This window comes from Lagenorhynchus albirostris, chromosome 20 (genome assembly GCF_949774975.1).
Source record: "Lagenorhynchus albirostris chromosome 20, mLagAlb1.1, whole genome shotgun sequence".
NCBI classification, from domain to species: domain Eukaryota; kingdom Metazoa; phylum Chordata; class Mammalia; order Artiodactyla; family Delphinidae; genus Lagenorhynchus; species Lagenorhynchus albirostris.
The window spans coordinates 19,864,443-19,883,456 of NC_083114.1; the positions used below are offsets into that span (position 1 = coordinate 19,864,443).

General features: G+C 41.2%; 1 protein-coding gene and 1 pseudogene across 1 annotated transcript in view; one reads left to right on the forward strand and one right to left on the reverse strand.

The window, feature by feature from the left end:
• The window catches only part of LOC132511520 (AP-2 complex subunit beta-like), a 33,476-nt gene extending 19,317 nt beyond the window's left edge, over positions 1–14,159 (reverse strand). Inside the window, 2 exon segments of the mRNA XM_060134737.1 lie at positions 3,538–3,597; positions 14,032–14,159. Of these exon segments, the coding sequence (XP_059990720.1) occupies positions 3,538–3,574 (37 nt within the window). The 5' untranslated portion in view covers positions 3,575–3,597; positions 14,032–14,159.
• Positions 14,160–14,780: 621 nt separating this feature from the next.
• Positions 14,781–17,904, forward strand: LOC132511032 (peroxisome assembly protein 12-like; annotated as a pseudogene).
• The last annotated feature ends 1,110 nt before the right edge of the window (positions 17,905–19,014 follow it).

A 19,014-nucleotide genomic window follows, 5' to 3' on the forward strand; every position in this document is an offset into this window, starting at 1 on the left:
CCAAATAAATCAGAATGTCAAGGAGTAGAACTCCTACGTTCATATTTTTTAAAGTTTCCTCAAGTGATTCTAATGTATAATCAAGGTTGAGAATCACTGCTCTAATTAGTAATTGATAATGGGCTTTAAGGCCCTATCCTGTTCAATCAATCTAAGAACAGAAATAATAATCCTGAAGCTTCAAGAATGGTACAAACCAGAGTCATTTCTAAAGATATAATCTTAAATGACTGACTGCTCAGGCGCTGCACCGTGAAATGCCAGGACTGTCACCCCTATTTTAAGGCCCAGGCTCACCTATCTTCAGAAAGCTGGAGCTGAAATAAGAAAAAAGGTTAACCACCCTCAACTGGTTTTAAAAGAAAGAAGAAAATATACTATAAGACCACGAAAAAGAAGTTGACTATTGTCGCGTCAACTTTCAATCCACAGAATTGCCTCATTTTCTTCCACCTTTATGACTGTTCTTGATGTTCACTTTAACCTCGTTCACCAGTACAGAAATAGTGGGGGCAGCAAACTAGGTGATCTGCTGAAGCCTCTAAATGGGAAGGATGAACTGGCGAGAAGCACAGAAGTTGAGCACTAAAAAAGCCTGTTACATCAAAATCCATCGCTAACAAAGCAAACAAACTGTTACAAAAATCACCCTTTTATTTGACAGCTGCAAAAAGAGCACAGACAGAAAAGCTGGGCCCTTTAAAGAGTCACTCTCCTCTACTCCAAGTCCTCTGCTGCCAAATCCAGCTCTTAGGGTTCCCATCATTTACTTCTGAAAACAGTAAAGGACAAGCAGCACCGTTTCAGAAAATCTGAATTGTGAATAGCAGCAGGAGCTGAAGATCAAAACAGGATATAACTGAAATTATTCCAACTCCAACAGCATAAATTTAAAGAATATGCGCCAGTGGCAGTTCTGGTGGGTGTTACAGGAAGTAAAAGGAACACAGTCTATCCTTTTTTTAAAATGTGGTATTTACCCAGCCATGATTCATCTGTAAGTCTCAAACCTTTATATAAATCCCTGAATTAAAAAAAGGTTACCAGGACCCATTATAAGTGAAGGTTTGAAAAATCAGGTGGGTTTTAAAATTACATCTTTTTGTGTTATTATAGAAACATCTTGGTCATCAAAGCACACAAAATGTTAACAGAAGAAATAAATACATTTCAGAATGATAAGAGAATAAGAAAAAAAGCTGAAAATGAATGACAAGGGGCTAAATGCTTTTGTATGCTATAAGCAGTAAAAACAGCAAGAAGTTGGGTGGAGCCAAGGAGGAGCACGGAGGCAAGGTATCTCATACATACTACAGTTTTATTAAATTCTTATCTTCCCCCCCTCCTTTTCCCCTGAATCAAATCTACCAAGCATTGCTAGCAGCTAGCAACAGTTCTCAATCTCGGCTACATATCAGAAAATTCTGGGGAGCTTTTAAAAAAACCCCACGTCTAGGCCATATCCCACACCAAAGAAATCAGGATATCTGCAGGGGTAGGACTGGATATCACCTATTGTCTTTTACGTCACTGGGCAATTCCAATGTGCAGGCAAGGCTGAAAGCCATGGACTAGCAGCTAATGTAATTAAGCAACTCTCTATGGTGTTTTCTGTATTATAATAGAAGTTTACCCTTAAATAACTCCAAACGACAGAAATATGCTTGTGCTTTCTAGAAAATTTTCTGGTGCTCCAGGCCACTATGTGTGCCCTCCCATTTTCTTTTTCTTTTGAAATCATTTTAATCTTAAAGAAAAGTTGCAAAATTCCCCATCTGCTAACATTATGCCACATTTGCTTTATCATACTTTTTATATATTTATACATTTTTTTCTGATTCATTGAAGAAGTAAACTGTAGACATCATGTCTCTTTAGCTCTAAATATATCAGTGTATAACTTCTAAGAACAAGGAATTATGTTACATAGCTATAATACAATGATGAAAATCAGGAAGTTTAACAGTGATATACTGTCATTATCTAATCTATAAACCTTATTCAAAGATCTTGATAAAGTCTTTTATAGTAATTTTACCCCCATCCTCCTTGGGCCAGGATCCAATGCAGGATCATGCACTACACTTACTGTCATGTCTCTTTAGTCTCCTTTAATCTGAAACAGCTGGTCAGCCTTTGTCTTTCATGATAATGACATTTTAAAAAAGTACAGGCCAGTCATTTTCTAGAACACCCTCAGCTGTCATAGGTGTTCCCTCATGATTACACTGAGATTATGCCTTTTGGCAGCCATAATTCAGAAATGATGATATGAAATCATCATCTGTGGAAGGATAAGAAAATATCAAATTTCCATGCATTGTTTTGCATAATCATTTTTCGTTAAAAATTTGAAAAATCATATGTATTAATACATGCATAGAAAAGACTGAGGATACATACCGAGTTCCCATCAGGAACAGGAATAGGGAGGGAGGGAACTTTCATTTTTACTTTTTATTGCTGTATTGCTTTAGTAGTACTCCTTGTAATAAAATGTTTATTTCCAAATAAAAAATTAAAAGAATTTGGTGCAACCACTATGGAAAACACTATGGAGGTTCCTTAAAAAACTAGAGTTACCATATGATCCAACAAACCCACTCTTGGGTATATATCCAGAGAAAAGTCTAATTCGAAAAGATACATGCACCCCAACGTTCATGGCAGCACTATTTACAATAGTCAGGACATGGAAGCAACCTAAGTGTCCATCCATCCACAGATGAATGGATGAAGAAGATATGGTTTATATATACTATGGAGTATTATTCAGCCATAAAAAAGAATGAAATACTGCCATTTTCAGGAACATGGATGGACCCAGAAATTACCATACTAAGTGAAGTAAGTCAGACAAAGAAAGACAAATATATGGTATCACTTATACGTGGAATCTAAAAAAAGATACAAATGGACTTATTTACAAAACAGAAACACTCACAGACACAGAAAATAAACTTATGGTTACCAAACAGGAGGGGAGGAAGGGATAAATCAGGACCTTGGGATTAGCAGATACAAACTAGTATGTATTAAATAAACGACAAGGTCCTACTGTATAGCACAGGGAACTATATTCAATATCTTGTAATAACCTATGATGGGAAAGAATCTGAAAAAGAATATATACATATATACATACACACACACACACACACACACCTGAATCACTTTGCTGTGCACCAGAAACGAACACAACATTGTAAACCAATTACACTCGATTTTTTTAAAAAAGAGAAAATAAATGTGCTTCTTCCTTTTACCCTCCTCAGATCTATCAATCTTCAATGGATCAATCTTGGATCTCTTCCTTTCACTAAAACCTTCAAGTCAAAATGATGTGCACCACAGCCGTATCTTTAAAAACCCATACTTTAATAATTTACTCAATACACTTTTCTGTAGGATATCCCCAGTGAGATGGTCCAAGACATACATGTCTGAAGAGGTCAGGAGCATTCTACTTGGAACCATCTTACACCAGAACTTTTGAAGAATCTTCAAAAAAGGCTGTGATCAGGTTCTCATACTTACCTTTTTTATTGGTTGTGACGTATTTGGAGGCAGTCATGGTTGTGGATCTTTAATGTGCACCTACAGCAAGAGAAGAGAATTCCTTTAACCAAGTTATTTATGTCCAGCAAGGCATTCAACTAATTTTAAGATCATTTATATACAAGAAGTTCTGCATTCAGAAAGTATCTTCATCCTTACCACCATCACTCGTGATCCAAAGGGATGCAAGGATAATTAAGAATGTAATCCTTGCCTCAAAAGCTAATTGGAACAAAATCCAAAGGCCTAATGGAATAAAGTGGTAATCTGAACCTATCAGAGTTTTATGATTTTATCCATAATTATCTCCTCAGAGCCTCCAAGACCTAAAGCTACATCTTTTTACAAATACGTCTTCAGTTAGTCACTCCAATATTTAAAATAAGGAAAAGTTTGTTTCAAAAGATCTCCCCATTACTTTCCGTTAAAGCAAATCTGATTTACTTCCCTGCCTCAAGATGGAGTCACTCTAAGACACATATTCTGAAACAGAGTAAAACTGAAAGAGAAAATAATTTTATCAACCTCTTCACCATTACATGCAACTGTCAATAAAAGGAATTTCTTTCAGAAAAAAAAGAAAAGCCTAGATTAGTAGGACAATACTCTTTCATGACAAACACCTAGAGAGGCAAACATCTAGAGAGGTGTTATGCATGGATTTTTTTTTTAAATTATGGTTTTCATATTTCCAACAACCTACAATTCCCCCAAGTATTCCCCCAAATAAAAAATATCAGTTTACAGTTAAAAACAATGCAAAAAACTGAGATATTTGTTCAGTCACACTGAGTGCTAAAGAGGATCAGAACTGGTGTTAAAACTTAAAAGAACATGGATCCCAGCTTCAATTTAACTTTTCTGTTCCAATTTCCAGAATTAATCCAGTTGACATAAGGCTCCATTGGTAAAACGAAAACAGCATGGACTGATCACATTTCTCCCCAAATAATGAGACAATGTTTTCTGATTTGAGAAACCCTAAGATTTTGTCCAATGTACTTGACTTCTTTAAATACATTAAAACTTTCTTTTAATAATATTCCTGCTGCACTCAAAAATGAGTATCTTCTGGGATTTCCCTGGTGGCACAGTGGTTAAGACTCTGCGCTCCCAAAGCAGGTGGCCCAGGTTCAATCCCTGGTACGACCAGATCCCACATGCGTGCCGCAACTAAGACTTCGCATGACACAACTAAGGAGCCAGCGAGCCTCAACTAAGGAGCCCGCCTGCCACAACTAAGACCCGACACAACCAAATAAATAAATTTTTAAAAAAATGATTATCTTCTTACTGACCACCATCATTAATAATACTTATCACCAAATTTTGGACAGATGCCCTGGCACCTACTCATTATTTTCTGGTCAAAACCACATGAGTGATAATATATTTGGCAAACTTGAGTGATAATATATTTGGCAAACTTGAGCGATAAAACCTCCACAAACAATGGTAATTATGGATCTGAGAAAAAAGACCTAAGCACTCAACAAATCAATGCAATTAAGGAAAAAAGCCAGAAAATCATAAAATAATGAAAAAAGGTTGGCTCAAATTTGTTCTCTAAAATGTACTACTTGGACTATTTAAGGGAAATTAGATTCATCTGTTATCTTTCCAAGGAGCTACTTAATGTTTATAGTACTGATCCTTATACAATAGTGCTTTTAGGTTGTACAAGAATTTCACTGAATTTACCTTGTTAAAAGAAGTGAGCTAGAACGCACACAAATCATTGCAGAATACAGAAATTTCTGATTTGACACTATTTGTTATAACTTAAAGTGAGCCTGTAACAGAGGCTTGTCTTATGTAGTATTTTCATAATGTCTTTTCTAGCTAAAATTCAAAGAATTATAATCTTTTAATCCATTTAATCACTTAATCCATTCACAGTGTAAACTAAATGTGAAGTAGGCAAACTGAAGAAAGGAGTCCTTCACATAAAAGACCTGGAATAGGGGCTTCCCTGGTGGTGCAGTGGTTAAGGATCCGCCTGCCAATGCAGGGGATGTGGGTTTGAGCCCTGGTCCAGGAAGATTCCACATGCCACAGAGCAATTAAGCCCGTGTGCCACAACTACTGAGCCTGTGAGCCACAACTACTGAGCCCACATGCCACAACTACTGAAGCCCACAAGCCTAGAGCCCGTGCTCCGCAACAAGAGAAGCCCCTGCGATGAGAAGCCCACACACACCGCAACTAGAGAAAGCCCACGCACAACAACGAAGACCCAACACAGCCATAAATTAATTAATTAATTAATTAAAAAAGACCTGGAATAAATGTGAAGTTATCATCTAAGAACTTATATATACAAAGAGGAAAACCAGTATACAGAAATGATTACAGTACTAGAGCCCGACAGGAGGGCCACAGCTCAAGGCCATTATGGTCTATCCAGGATGTTGTTACACCACTCTAATCCTTTGGGATCATCAAAAGTTAAAACTTGCTTAACATTTAAAGACAAAAGCTGCTTGGAATTTCTGTTTCTTTGAAAAAGGGCCCCCAAATCGTTGTTTTCTAAAGCTCTCATACACATTCACATATATTAAATTTTTAACAGAAAATTTCAGCACAATCTGTTAAACATTAAATTAACCTCGTCTTAAATCGTACCTTTATTAGTGACCCACACATTTCATTACTTCCCCTAACAAATTTCATCATCGAGGAATATATTTCTGTCCTATTACATTGTGAGCACTAAGTTCTTAACTAGAGAATAATGTACCAGCCCACAAAATTTCAGGGAAGAGGAGAGAATCAAGTACATGATCTTAGACCCTAAATTAAGAACCCCTGCTTTTCAAGAGAAAGGAGAAACACACCACTGTCTTATCTCGCACTGTCCTACACAACAGTAATGAAATATCCCTTACACATATTGGCAGAGCAACATTTTGTCATGTCAGTTCCTGACTTAAGCCAAAAGAAACTCCCCCAAAATAAAAATAAACCAGCCTAAACAAAAACAAATGAGAAGAGTCGGGGTTGCACAACACTGTGAATGTACCAAATGCCACCAAACTGCTCACTCTAAAATGGTTAATTTTATGTTATGTGAATTTCACCTCAAAAAATTGCATATGTATGCATTTTTTGGCTGCGTTGAGTCTTCGTTGCTGCACGTGGGCTTTCTCCAGTTGTGGCGAGCAGGGGCTACTCTGCGTTGCTGTGCGCGGGCTTCATTAGTTGCAGGATGCAGGCTCAGCAGTTGCAGCACATGGGTCCCAGAGCGCGTGGGCTTCAACAGCTGCAACGCGTGGGGTCAGTAGTTGTGGCGCACGGGCTTAGTTGCTCCGTGGCATGTGGAATCTTCCCAGACCAGGGATCAAACCCCATGTCCCCTGCATTGGCAGGCGGATTCTTAACCACTGCACCACCAGGGAAGTCCCTGTATATATCTTTAAATGAGACACTGTTTCTTTGTTTTTGTTGTTGTTGTTTTTTAATGAGACACTCTTAATCACACACCAGAGATGAATATGGTCAGATTCTCTAAAACACAGGATGGTGAAAACTGTTGTCTGGGGCTTCCCTGGTGGCGCAGTGGTTGAGAGTCCGCCTGTCGATGCAGGGGACATGGGTTCGTGCCCCGGTCCGGGAGGATCCCACATGCCGCGAAGCGGCTGGGCCCGTGAGCCATGGCCGCTGAGCCTGCGCATCCGGAGCCTGTGCTCCGCAACGAGAGAGGCCACAGCAGTGAGAGGTCCGTGTACCGCAAAACAACAACAACAACAAAAAAAAACTGTTGTCTGCTTTAGAAGCCAAAGAAAAAGCAGCCAAGATAGAGTTCAAAGAATAAGTCAAGTATTTGCTGAAGAGCCTCAAAAATCAAGTTCCTTCTGGGAGCTGGGGGGGAATTTATTCCTCAGGAGAGTCCCAGGGCAAAGCCAAGCCATCATGGAGCTGGAATTCACACTACCTCTTTAGCAGATCAAACTAGAGAAGTCACTGGCTGTTCTGAGGACCTGAGGTATGACCTCAGGACATTGTTAAAAAAAAAAAAATAATGCTGCCACAGTCAAAAGCACAATCACTCTAACTTTCCTAGCCCAGAGTATGATGTCACTGCATTTCAGAAAAGGTCTCCCTGTACAGGATTATACATCTAGATTTAACATAACCTAGTTTCTACTAAATATAGCTTGTAAAAGTCCCTTCTCAACTATTCCTCCCTCCTTCCGGTGCCCGTAAGGAGAATAAGGCCAGAAGAAAATTAATAGGGTCTTAATTTCAAATGGCTCTCTGGGAAATGGCAGCTAAATTAGAGTTGGCGAGGCCACTAAATCCCCTCTTCGCATAAAATAGGACTTTACACGGTTGGTGCTAGTAGGGAAAAAGTGAACAGTTGACCAAATTATAAAGCAGAAAAGTCATCTCAGCAATCTTTCATTACAAGGGTGAGAGGTGCTAATCAGATATTTCAATAATGCAAAGACAATGGCATCTTCAGGTATCATTTATTGCCTAAGAAATGACAGCAGACAACTCATTACAACAGACACGCCTGCAATTTCCATTTAAAAATGACCACAAAATAATTTGTTAATATTATCCGGTAAGAAAAAAGCTCAAAAGTTTTACATCCAATTCTTAACTGAAATAAACTCTGGAAAACTTACGCCTGGAAGGAGAGAAAAGAAGGAAGAAAGGAAAATGCGTCCTGCCTGATTCGTTCCCTGTTCAGCTTGGTTCGTAATATTTTAAAATACGGGTGTGTCAAAGAAGAAAAAGAAAAGATGGAAGAACTGGACTTTCTTGAGTCTCTTAACTCACAGAATGTTAGCTTTGTATTACCTTTACCACCCAATTTTCAGTGAGGCTATTTGCAGAACACACTATACTTTCTGCTTCTTTGGGAGTTTAAAACTACTAAGATACCTGCAAACAGTTCTCATCTTACCACCACGCTTAGTCATCATTGGAATGTGTTACACGTTTTCTTGTACAGCTGCATCTCCTTCATCTGCTGCTTTCTATTATGACTCTGTAAGTGTACCCTGAGGCTAAGCAACAGAATTATACCAGGGAGGTGATTAATAATTTAAATTGTTCCTCACTGAGACCACTTCCTTTGTCATTCTTCCTTTTCTAAACTTACTGAGTTTACTTTACTTTCTCTTTTAAACCACATGATTATAACAGTGTTTGGCATTTAAAAAACACTTCTTAAAAGTCAAAGTTTAATGAAGCATTCACACTTTATTCACACTGCTTCATAATGAAGCAGCCAGGTAAGTTGAAAAAATGTCTGCCCCGCAAATGGGCACTGTTTTCAGTGCTCTGAAAACAAAGAGCATGATCAATTCTTTGGATTCAAAGAATATGGAATAACAGGAAGTTCCAGTTTCTTTACCTCTGTCTTAATCTACAGTCTTTCCTCAAACCAGACCGCTCCTTCTAAGACCAGAAAGAAAAAACTGCGGGCTAAGATTTACTCCCACCTGCTTCCCCCTCTCTCACATCGGGTCAATTCTGGAGGTTTCTCTTCCCTTTCTCCAATGTCAGGAATTCCTCTTCTTTCCCCAGGTGGTCAAGATTCTAGGGATATGTTCCTCCATTACGAGGTGAGGGAGGAACGGTGCTCAACCTCAAATTACAGAAGACGGGTGAGGTCTGCCCATCTATGAGCAAAACTCTGGGGGAACCCCTTTCCCCTTCTGGTACCTGGACACGTCCCAGCCTCTCAGTGAACGACGCCAAACCGGGAAGAAGGTTCTCCCCTCGGCCTCCAGTCTCTACCGGCCACACCCCTGGCCTCTGGCCCTCCTGACCCCCCACTTCGAACATATCTTTTCCCCAGTGCCCCCCAACTCCCAGTTGCCACCCTGCGGATTCCCTCACCCCGCTCCAGCGGTGGAGCCCCTTTCTCCAACCCTCTTCCTCACAACGGTCACACCTGACGGCTCACTCCATCTTCAATGGTCACGCTCCTAAGATTGCTCTCCTCCGCCCGTCTCCAACCAAGCCTGGCCCCCTTCCCCAAAGGAGGGACACACCCCAAAGTTAGCCGCCCTGAACTCACCGGACGCAAGGGCAGGGGTGGCAGCAGCAGCCAGAGAACACGGCCCGAGCGGTGCTGTAATGGTTTCCTGCACGCCACGACTCCTTCTCCAGGTCTAAGCCACTGCGCAAAACCCACTTTGCCAGGGACAAACATGGTGGACAGGAAACTCTGACGTCAGACCGCCTCGCCGTGTGACGTCATCCAGGCGCGCGGGAGAACCAGAAAGGCGGTCATCTCGGTCGCCTTGGAGACGGAAAAATTTTGTGCAGTCGGGAAGCGACCTGAGGTCCGGGCCTCCTAGGAAGTTCACTGACTAACGGAATGGATCTATTAAACAAGCTGGCATTCCCTGGATTTGTTTCCTCGCACAGGAGTTCTCTAAAAACTTACACATAGGGATAGTGAAACATCCTGTTTTCTTAAAAAAAAAAAAAAAAAACCCAGCTAATTTCCCTGGCCAGTTCAGGAATGTGGACAATGGTGATCCAGCCCAAGACCATGCAAGGGCAGTGGGACTGGAGAAGAGTGGTGCAAGGAAAAGAGGTTGACATGGCCTCAGATCTGAGTTTGAATCCATCTGAGATCGAATCCCTGTCGTGAATGTGATTAGCAAAGTTACTTAACGTCTCCTCAACCTTAGTCTTACTTGTGAAATAAATCCAGTGATATAATTCTCTCCAGCTTGTGAAGCTTAAAGTAGGTAAGGCGCCCAGCATGTAACAGGCGTGCTTACACAAAAGTAAGTTCCTTTCAGAAACCAAGACCTAGATATCTCTGTACCTTCCCCTCAAAACGAAAACTTCCCACTTAAAACTGCTCTAAGTAATAATAAAGTCTTTAACCAAAAAAAGAAGAGGAGGAATGTGAAGAATGAGAGCCTGAGGCAGAAGTTGGGAAACCAAAGTGCAAAGGGGACTGAGAAGTAGAGAGGTAGAAGGAAAAGCAGGTGGTCATAATCATTTAGGACGTTTTTAGAGTTCTATGAAAGTATAGGAACTATATATCTCTGAGGCCTAGCCGCCCCCTCCCCAAAATTTGTTGAATGGATAAATGTATGAGTGAGTGGTCAACAACAACAGTTGCTAGAGAGAAAAGGAGGAAGGGCCGAAAAGTGTCCAAGGATTTAGCAGCACTAAGGTCTTCGATGTCATTGCTGAGAACATCAGCAGAGATAATGAAGGCAAAAGCCATGCTGAAGAAGTTTGAAGATAAATGGGAGGTAAGGAAACGAAAACAGATAACTCCATAAGAAAGTATGGCTGAAAGAGAAGAGATATAGGATGGTGTCTGAGGGAGAAAGTAGCAAGCATTTTATTTTTAAGTTCTATATTCATACATTTTCTTTACACTAACCCTTTAGCAATACCATGGGTTCAATCATTTTTCCTACACATATGACTCCAAAATATCTATCTCTAACCTTGACCTAGTCCCCAAACTTCACCACCAAATTGCTAACCGCACTGATCGTTAAGGCTGCACATATGGCCCACCCAAATTAAGCAAATCATAAAAGTATTGGGGGAGGTGTTTAAAAACTGTGGTTCCAGGTACAACTCACAGAAGACAGAGGTGGATTTTGTAAAGAGATGCCACCAGAAAAATCTTTGATTCATACCTCTCCCCGGTTCAAAAACTTTCAACAGCTCCTCATTTCCTAATTTGTACAGAACCTATCCTTCTCCCAGTTTTCCTCATTTCTTTGCTCTTTAGTTTTCTCATCTACAAAATGGGAGAAATACTAATATCCAATCATAATATTATTACAAGGATGAAATGAATTAGTGTATGTAAAGCACTTAGAACTATGCCTGCACACAGTATGGACTATGTAAATATTTGCTATGATTGCAATTATTTGAACAAATTACACTGCCAGAAATTACTACCCAGAAATCTGGGGGTCATTCTTGATTTCTCTCTCTCTTAACTGCCACATTCATTCCATCTCCAAGTTGTCAATCCTACCTTCAAATTATATTTCATATTCATCCAATCTCTTCTATTCATCTCATTATTCCAAGCCACCATCGCCTCTTGCCTCAACTACTAGAAACCTCAACTCTCCTCCCAACCATTATTCATACAGCAGCCAGATTTTTGTTTCACTTTTTTTTGAAGTATAAACGAACATTCCAAAAAGTGCACATCAAAAATATAGAGCTTGATGAATTTTCACAAAGTAAATGTAACCACATAACCATTACGGGGTCATCTTAAAAATATAAACCTGGTCATGACTCCGGTGTATAAATCCTTCAATGACCTCCCATTATACTTTGACTAAAATCCAGTTTCCTTCCCATGGCCTATGAGTGGTTAGGCTCCTGTCTACCTCTCTTAATATCATTTTATCCTTTTCAGTCACTCCTCATTTCCTCTTCATTTCACCTCTTGTTAGCTTTTGCAGCTCTCAAATAGGCCAAGCTCTTTCCCATCCTAGGGCCTTCACAACTACCACTCCTCCTACCTAATATTCGTTTTCCCCAACTCCACACAGGCCTGGCTGGCTTATAATTTAGGTCTCACTTTAATTGTAATCTCATAAAGGCACTGCCTGATTACCAAGTCTAAAAGGTTCTTTCTCTTCCAGGCCCCACTGCCACCCCCATCATAGCCCTCTTATTCCATTTGTAAATTATATATTAGTCTCTTTACTTGTTTATTATTTCTCTCCCCAACTAGACTGTAAATTCCATGAGGGCAGATACCAAGTCTGTTTTTATTACTACTGTCTACCCAGCACCTAGCATAATGCTTGGCGCACAGCATGTATTCAGTAATAAATGAATAAGTAAATTATTCAGGAATAAATGAGTGAATGTCCACAAGCAAAGTACTAAAACTACCATTTAAGAGCCTCTATATTATGGTCAACAGTATAGACTATGTATTATTGGTCTATTTTCCTCTCTATATTTAAAGCAAACAATTTCCTCCTCAAATACAATCCACGCTGCTCCCTTAGCCTGGAAAACCCTGTCACCATGACTGTGACTTTCTCCAAATGTACTCAGCTTTTGAGGTCCACCTAATCCACAAAACTTTCTCAGTGGACATCTGGTCCTGATATAAGATGCAGGAGATACCAGGTTACATCGCTGTATTAGAAAGCAACTGGCAGAAAGAAGCTGAGATAAAACGTGAGGTTAGAAACGATCTTCCCCTTGGTTACAAAGGCCAATATAGCTTCTGTTTAAGCTAGTTTGAACGGCCTCATTTCTCCCAGCTCTTATTGTCTCTTCCTCTAAACTCACCATATTAACCTATCTGATGGCTCTTCACACCTTTCAACATAAGTGCAATCAATTTCTGTGTCTTGCTTATTACGCCATAAACCTGGGAGTGGGATTTGTGATGAGGTGTTTATTATTTATTGGCTGTAATAATTGACATTGTTATTTTTGACTGCCTTTTTTCTCACATAACAACATCAGTTTACTTTTGCAATATTCTCAAAGGACTATTAAGGTGTCTTGCACTCTTCTGGCTAAGAGTGAAACAGCGAGTGGAGATGAAATCTGAACCAAGGTCAGTCAATAGGGATCTGAATCATAAGTACAGTGACAGAAATTTGTTGAAGCTCGTTCACTGCAACAGCGATGCCTGTATGACATTTTGCTAATTCTTGCTAGAAACATCCAGTAGGACTGTGTAATTCCTGTTCCCTCAGAGTTGGTTTTCCTTATTTTGTTAGCTACTCCATATTCTTCTAATAATTTTTTTAGTTTAAATTAGCCTGTTTTCTGTTGCTTGTAACCAAAGAACCCTAACTGATACCAATGTTTAACTAACTTCCCACTTGTCTTAGGTGATGCTATTTCTCAACTTTGTCTTTTTGCTGTTCACTTAAGAAAAGCCTCTCTGTAAGAGCTACCACTGACCAAGAACCTAAAGCTAGGTGTTTTATATAAATACATTATCTCTATTCCTTAAAACTCTGTAAGGTAAAATCTTCCATCAATGTGACTTTCTCCAGCAGGTATCCAACCAGACTATAAAACACTTTTTTTTTGGCCACGCTGCATACAGGATCTTAGTTCCCCTGGCCAGGGATCCAAGCCATGCATCCTGCAGTGGAAGCACAGTGTCCTAACCACTGGACCGCCAGGGAATTCCCTGAAACACTTTTTGGAACCACAATTAAGGTTAATTTGCAAGATTTTATTTCTCCTATTGAAATAACTAAACCCAAACCTTGTTCCAGCGTTCTCATTATGTGAAACAATTAACTATCTTTATACCATAACGTCCTCTATGGTATAAAGTAAGCAAACTTCTATTTCTAGCTATTTAGCCCAGGGGTTGAGGGGAGAGGTTGGAGAGAGAGGAGATGAACTTTATTATCCAAATTCAGTAAACCTGCAGCTACTCAAGGCAATTGCATACGATGTAAAAGCAGTTTGCAAAAGGTCAGGTTAATTACATTAACGTTGGTATACAATGAAAAGTACCTTCTCTGCCAAGCCTCCCCAATTCATGCTAGTTAGAATTCAACAGCATCACTCCGTTTTAGCACTGTATTCATATCGCTAATGTGACGCATCCTACCGTGTTCGAGGGCAGGAACCATTTTCATTTAATGCAGCAACTGCCCAGAGTTCTGCTTGAACGTAACCTAACCTAGAAGACAATTAAGGTACCAGCTTGAATGAAAAATAATCGTACCAAATTCTGAACAACAACAAGAAATTTTTTTTGTTGTTAATAATTGGCAGCCATAAGGCTAAGCCTTCTATCTCGGCTTTGTCGCTTCAAATCCTTCCCGAAGGCGGCAAAAATAGTGAGCCACCACCCCCGCCGCAAGCAAAGTGAGCCTTCCATCTCCACATTCCCTTGGGTCCCTCGCCTCTCTCTATCGCCCCAGGGAACAAAGGCCTCAGCAACAGGCCGAGCTCTGGCTCCGGGCGCCAGACGTCAGTGCGGCGACCCAACACCTTGCCAAAAAGACTCTGTAGAGAGATATCAGAGCCGTGGCTTTCCAACAACACAGCGATGCAAAACCAGCTAAGAAAAGTAAAACCTACCAGCGGAAAACTCCTCTCCAACCGAGCCCGCTGGGGGCGGAAGCGGAAGTCCCTGTGAGATCATAGAGTTCTCTAGTTCCGGTCGCGGAACCGCGTTCGGGGCTAGAGCGCCTCTCCACGGCCGGCGGGCTCCAAGCGGCTTCTATCTCCGGTTGCGGCTTCTGACATAAAGCCGAGACCTCCTTTTAAACGCGGCGTCGCGGGCTCCTCGCCCCTCGCCTGGGGTCAGTTCGCAAGGACTGGCGCGGGCGGCGGGATTGCACAGCCCACAGCTGAGCCAGGCCGTTGGGGCCGGCCTGCACTGGCACCTTCGATCCCTCAGAGCCGCCTGGCTTTTGAGCCCTCCGGATTGGGAGTCCGTGATTGGCCGCCTCCAGGACTGCCGCTCGAGAGTCCAGCGCTCCTTCGCCGTACCTGTGCCCCCATAGTCACGCTTTTCCCTGTGAGGTGCAGCATTAATCAACTCACCTCTCCCACACACTACTTCCCTAACGTGGGTGTCCGCGTTGACTTCATTCTTCACCTTCCCTTGAGACCCCTCCCCTCTGCCTCCGGAAGAGGTCTTTTTTGCCCAGTTCCTGTAAAATAGCACCCATCTGGCACCCCCAGAAAGTTCATGCTTACTAGAGAGTCTGTGGGCAAAGTAAAACCCAGTGCACACACGAAACTATGGCTGAGCACGGGGCTCACATCACAACTGCTTCTGCGGTGGATGACCAGCCAGCCATCCATCTTTGAGGTGGTAGCACAGGACAGTTTAATGACAGCAGTGAGACCTGCTCTTCAGCATGTGGTCAAGGTAAGGATTTAATTCTCTGAAAAGTTTTAGGAACGTCCGGGTAAAAACCAAGCCAATAATCTGAATTTATTTCTTGGCCTAAGTTTTGAAATAACCAATTAGCATATAATGCACCTCACATGATTTAATGGTTATGGAGTCTCTTGTTATGTGTACTGAATACCCAGCACTAAAGGGAGGTTAAGGTAGACCCAGAAAGAAAAGTGTGGAAATTCAGAGGGAAAAAAAGGAAATATAAATACAAGGCATAGTAGCTGTGTAATGGAATGAATTTCATTTATTTATTTTGCTTTAGGTTCTTGCAGAATCAAATCCTGCCCGCTACGGCTTCTTGTGGAAGTGGTTTGATGAAATCTTCACCCTGCTAGATCTTCTGCTCCAGCAACATTATCTGTCTAAAACCAGCGCCTCGTTTTCTGAAAACTTTTATGGCTTAAAGAGGATCGTAATGGGAGACACACACAAGCTTCAGAGATTGGCCAGTGCTGGTCTCCCAAAGAAGCAGCTTTGGAAGTCAGTTATTTTCCTGGTTCTTCTTCCCAGTCTGAAAGTGAAGCTGATTTCTAGCCTGAGAGAAGAGAATGAATATTCCATCCATCCCCCTACTTCCCGCTGGAAACGATTTTACAGAGCCTTTTTGGCAGCCTACCCATTTGTTAACATGGCCTGGGAAGGCTGGCTTCTTGTACAGCAGCTTCGATACATCCTAGGAAAGGCCTGAGCATCACTCACCCCTGCTGAGTCTGGCTGGGGTTCGGCTAGATCGACTTACAGTTCAGGATATACAAGCTCTGGAGCACAAACCAGCCGGAGCCAGCATGATGCAGCAACCAGCTGGGAGGTAAGGCCTTAACATTTCCCCAACATATTTGATTAATAAATCCTAAAATCTTATCCCAATTTTATGAAATTTACCCACCTCAGTCCACTTTGGGGTATTTCATAAAATCATCGAAAAATTCTTGTGTCCATAAAACAAGGATTGCCATCCTGGTAACCTTCCTCATCATAATGGCTACATTTTTGCACACACTTGCTAGGTACCAGGCTCTTTGCTAGGTGTTTACGTATATTATCTGAATCCTCATCACAGCTCAATGAAATAAATGCATTAGCACCACTTAACAGTTGAGGAAAGTTCTAACATTTGAGTACCTTGCCAAGGCCACACAGCTAATAGGCGGCAGAGCTGAGATTCAAGCCAGATCAGTACAATTCTAAAGACTGCTCTTAACCATGGTGCTATCCCGCTCCTAGTGTCTGTGTTCTCTGACAAGTTCAAATATATTCCTCAGTACTGCTGAGTTGTTTTTTAAGTGAGTTATTTCTTTTTCTGGATATACTATCTTCCACCCCCATAAAGGTCTATATAATCAATGGCTCATTAATTTCTTTCTCAAAACACAAAGCAAACAAAGCCCTAGTCATTAAAAACAAAGCTTAGCTCCTAGAACTCCTAAACTACGGTAGGTCAGAAAGAGGGAATTGTTTCGAATAGACACTTACAAGAGAAAACGCCAGTCCAGCAACTATTCAATCCCCAAGCTGAATCAACGATTCTAATGAAAAGTGTAAGAATTTCATGCGTATTACTTGTTCTGTGATTGTACCTAAATAAAGTTTCTCATTTTGCCTCCTTGTTCTGTTCTCTAAACGGCGTTGGCGAGAAGATAAAAGCTCTGAAGCAAGCCATGGGAGGTGCCGCCTCATGCCTCTCTACTGGCCTTTCGATGGGTGTATTCTTCCTGCAGTTCCTTGAGTGGTGGTATTCATCCGGAAACGAAGAAACCATCAAGTCATTGACTGCCCTGCCTACTCCACCACCACCGGTACATCTAGACCACAATTCTGATTCTCCCCTGTTGCCCCAAATGAAGACTGTGTGCCCACTGTGTCATAAAAACCGGGTGAATGACACCGTTCTCGCCACCTCTGGCTATGTGTTTTGTTATCGCTGTGTGTTTAATTACGTGAAGAGTCACCGAGCTTGTCCCATCACAGGTTATCCAACACAAGTACAGCATCTGATTAAACTGTACTCCCCTGAGAACTGAAAGGGATTAGCACCTTGTCTCACAACGAAATGACTGCGCTATAAGGCCAGAGGGCTGCTTTTCCACACAGTAAATAGCATTGTTTAATCATCCTCAATTAATAATTGTATGAACTTTAAACAGCCACATGGATTTCTTTAAAAGGATGTACTCGTTGATCTTAACCTTTTAGCTTGCTCCCTAGACACCTCTACTTAGAGTTGACCGAGCTGGTCAGAGTGAGAGAATCAGGACTGGCAGGGGATGTGAGGATCAGCATAGAGAAGGGGATCAAAGAGGGTACTCGGCACAGAAGCTTTTCCTGTCCCCTTCCTTAAAGGACAAGAGGTATAGAAGCTCTCAGGAAAAACCCAAGTTAGACCTCGTAGAGTGGGTAGTGAAGGGGAAGCAGGCCTTTTGAGAAAGGAAAGCATTTATCTGCCTATGAGGAATAGGTTTTATCGGTTTGCAAACAATGAAATATGGACCTGCTTTTTTAAATTTTATTTTATTTATTTTTTTAATACAGCAGGTTCTTATTAATTATCACTTTTACACACATCAGTGTATACATGTCAATCCCAGTCTCCCAGTTCATCCCCCGCCACCACGGACATGCTTTTTATAGAAATACTTAGAAACACTTTCTCCTTCCATATGCTGGGACTCATTTGTTAAGTAACATTTGCTATAGTTTATCACCTTTTAAAGATCCCTTTGTGAACCACACATACCTTCCTTGGGAAACTGGTTACAGGAAAATAGGGGTTGAATGTATATACAGAATAGTCTGAAGACTTCAGTGTGAAAGCAAAGCTATTAATGAAGAGATGAAGTAAAATACTGCCCTAACTATGACTGTGTAAAGACAGGATCTTTCCATAAGCTCTTTCTGCTTGCTGTTAAGAGTTTGCTAAGCTGACATGAATTATTCTGGCTATTACTAAAGTTTCTATGAAACGCTTAAGTAAATGTTAAGAATAAATGTTTTTGGCAAAGAGCTGTTCCATGTCATGATTATGTGGAAACTGAAAGATTAGTCGAGGTATTTAGAGTAAATTTTTCATTCAAGCCACCTTTGCGTTTTGTTTTTTTTTTTTTTTGCGGTACGCGGGCCTCTCACTGTTGTGGCCTCTCCTGTTGCGGAGCACAGGCTCGGGACGCGCAGGCTCAGCGGCCATGGCTCACGGGCCCAGCCGCTCCGCGGCATGTGGGATCTTCCCGGACTGGGGCACGAACCCGTGTCCCCTGCATCGGCAGGTGGACTCTCAACCACTGCGCCACCAGGGAAGTCCCTACCTTTGATTTTTTGAGGCATTCTGTATTAACATTTTGCTTTTTTTGCTAATCCAATATTGGAGAGAAATCCTCTCCTCCAACAGCAAGAATTCAATCTTGAGTGAAATACCTTATTTCTCAAGTGAAATACTGCACAAACACTTAAGTTGCCACCGGATTGGCAGGGTTAAACATACAGGTTAAAAACATACGGGTTAAAAAAAAATCATTACTACAAGAGGAAGGATGAAAGTGATTTTTAAGTGCCTCTGCTGAGACAGGTGTTGTCCAATACAACTC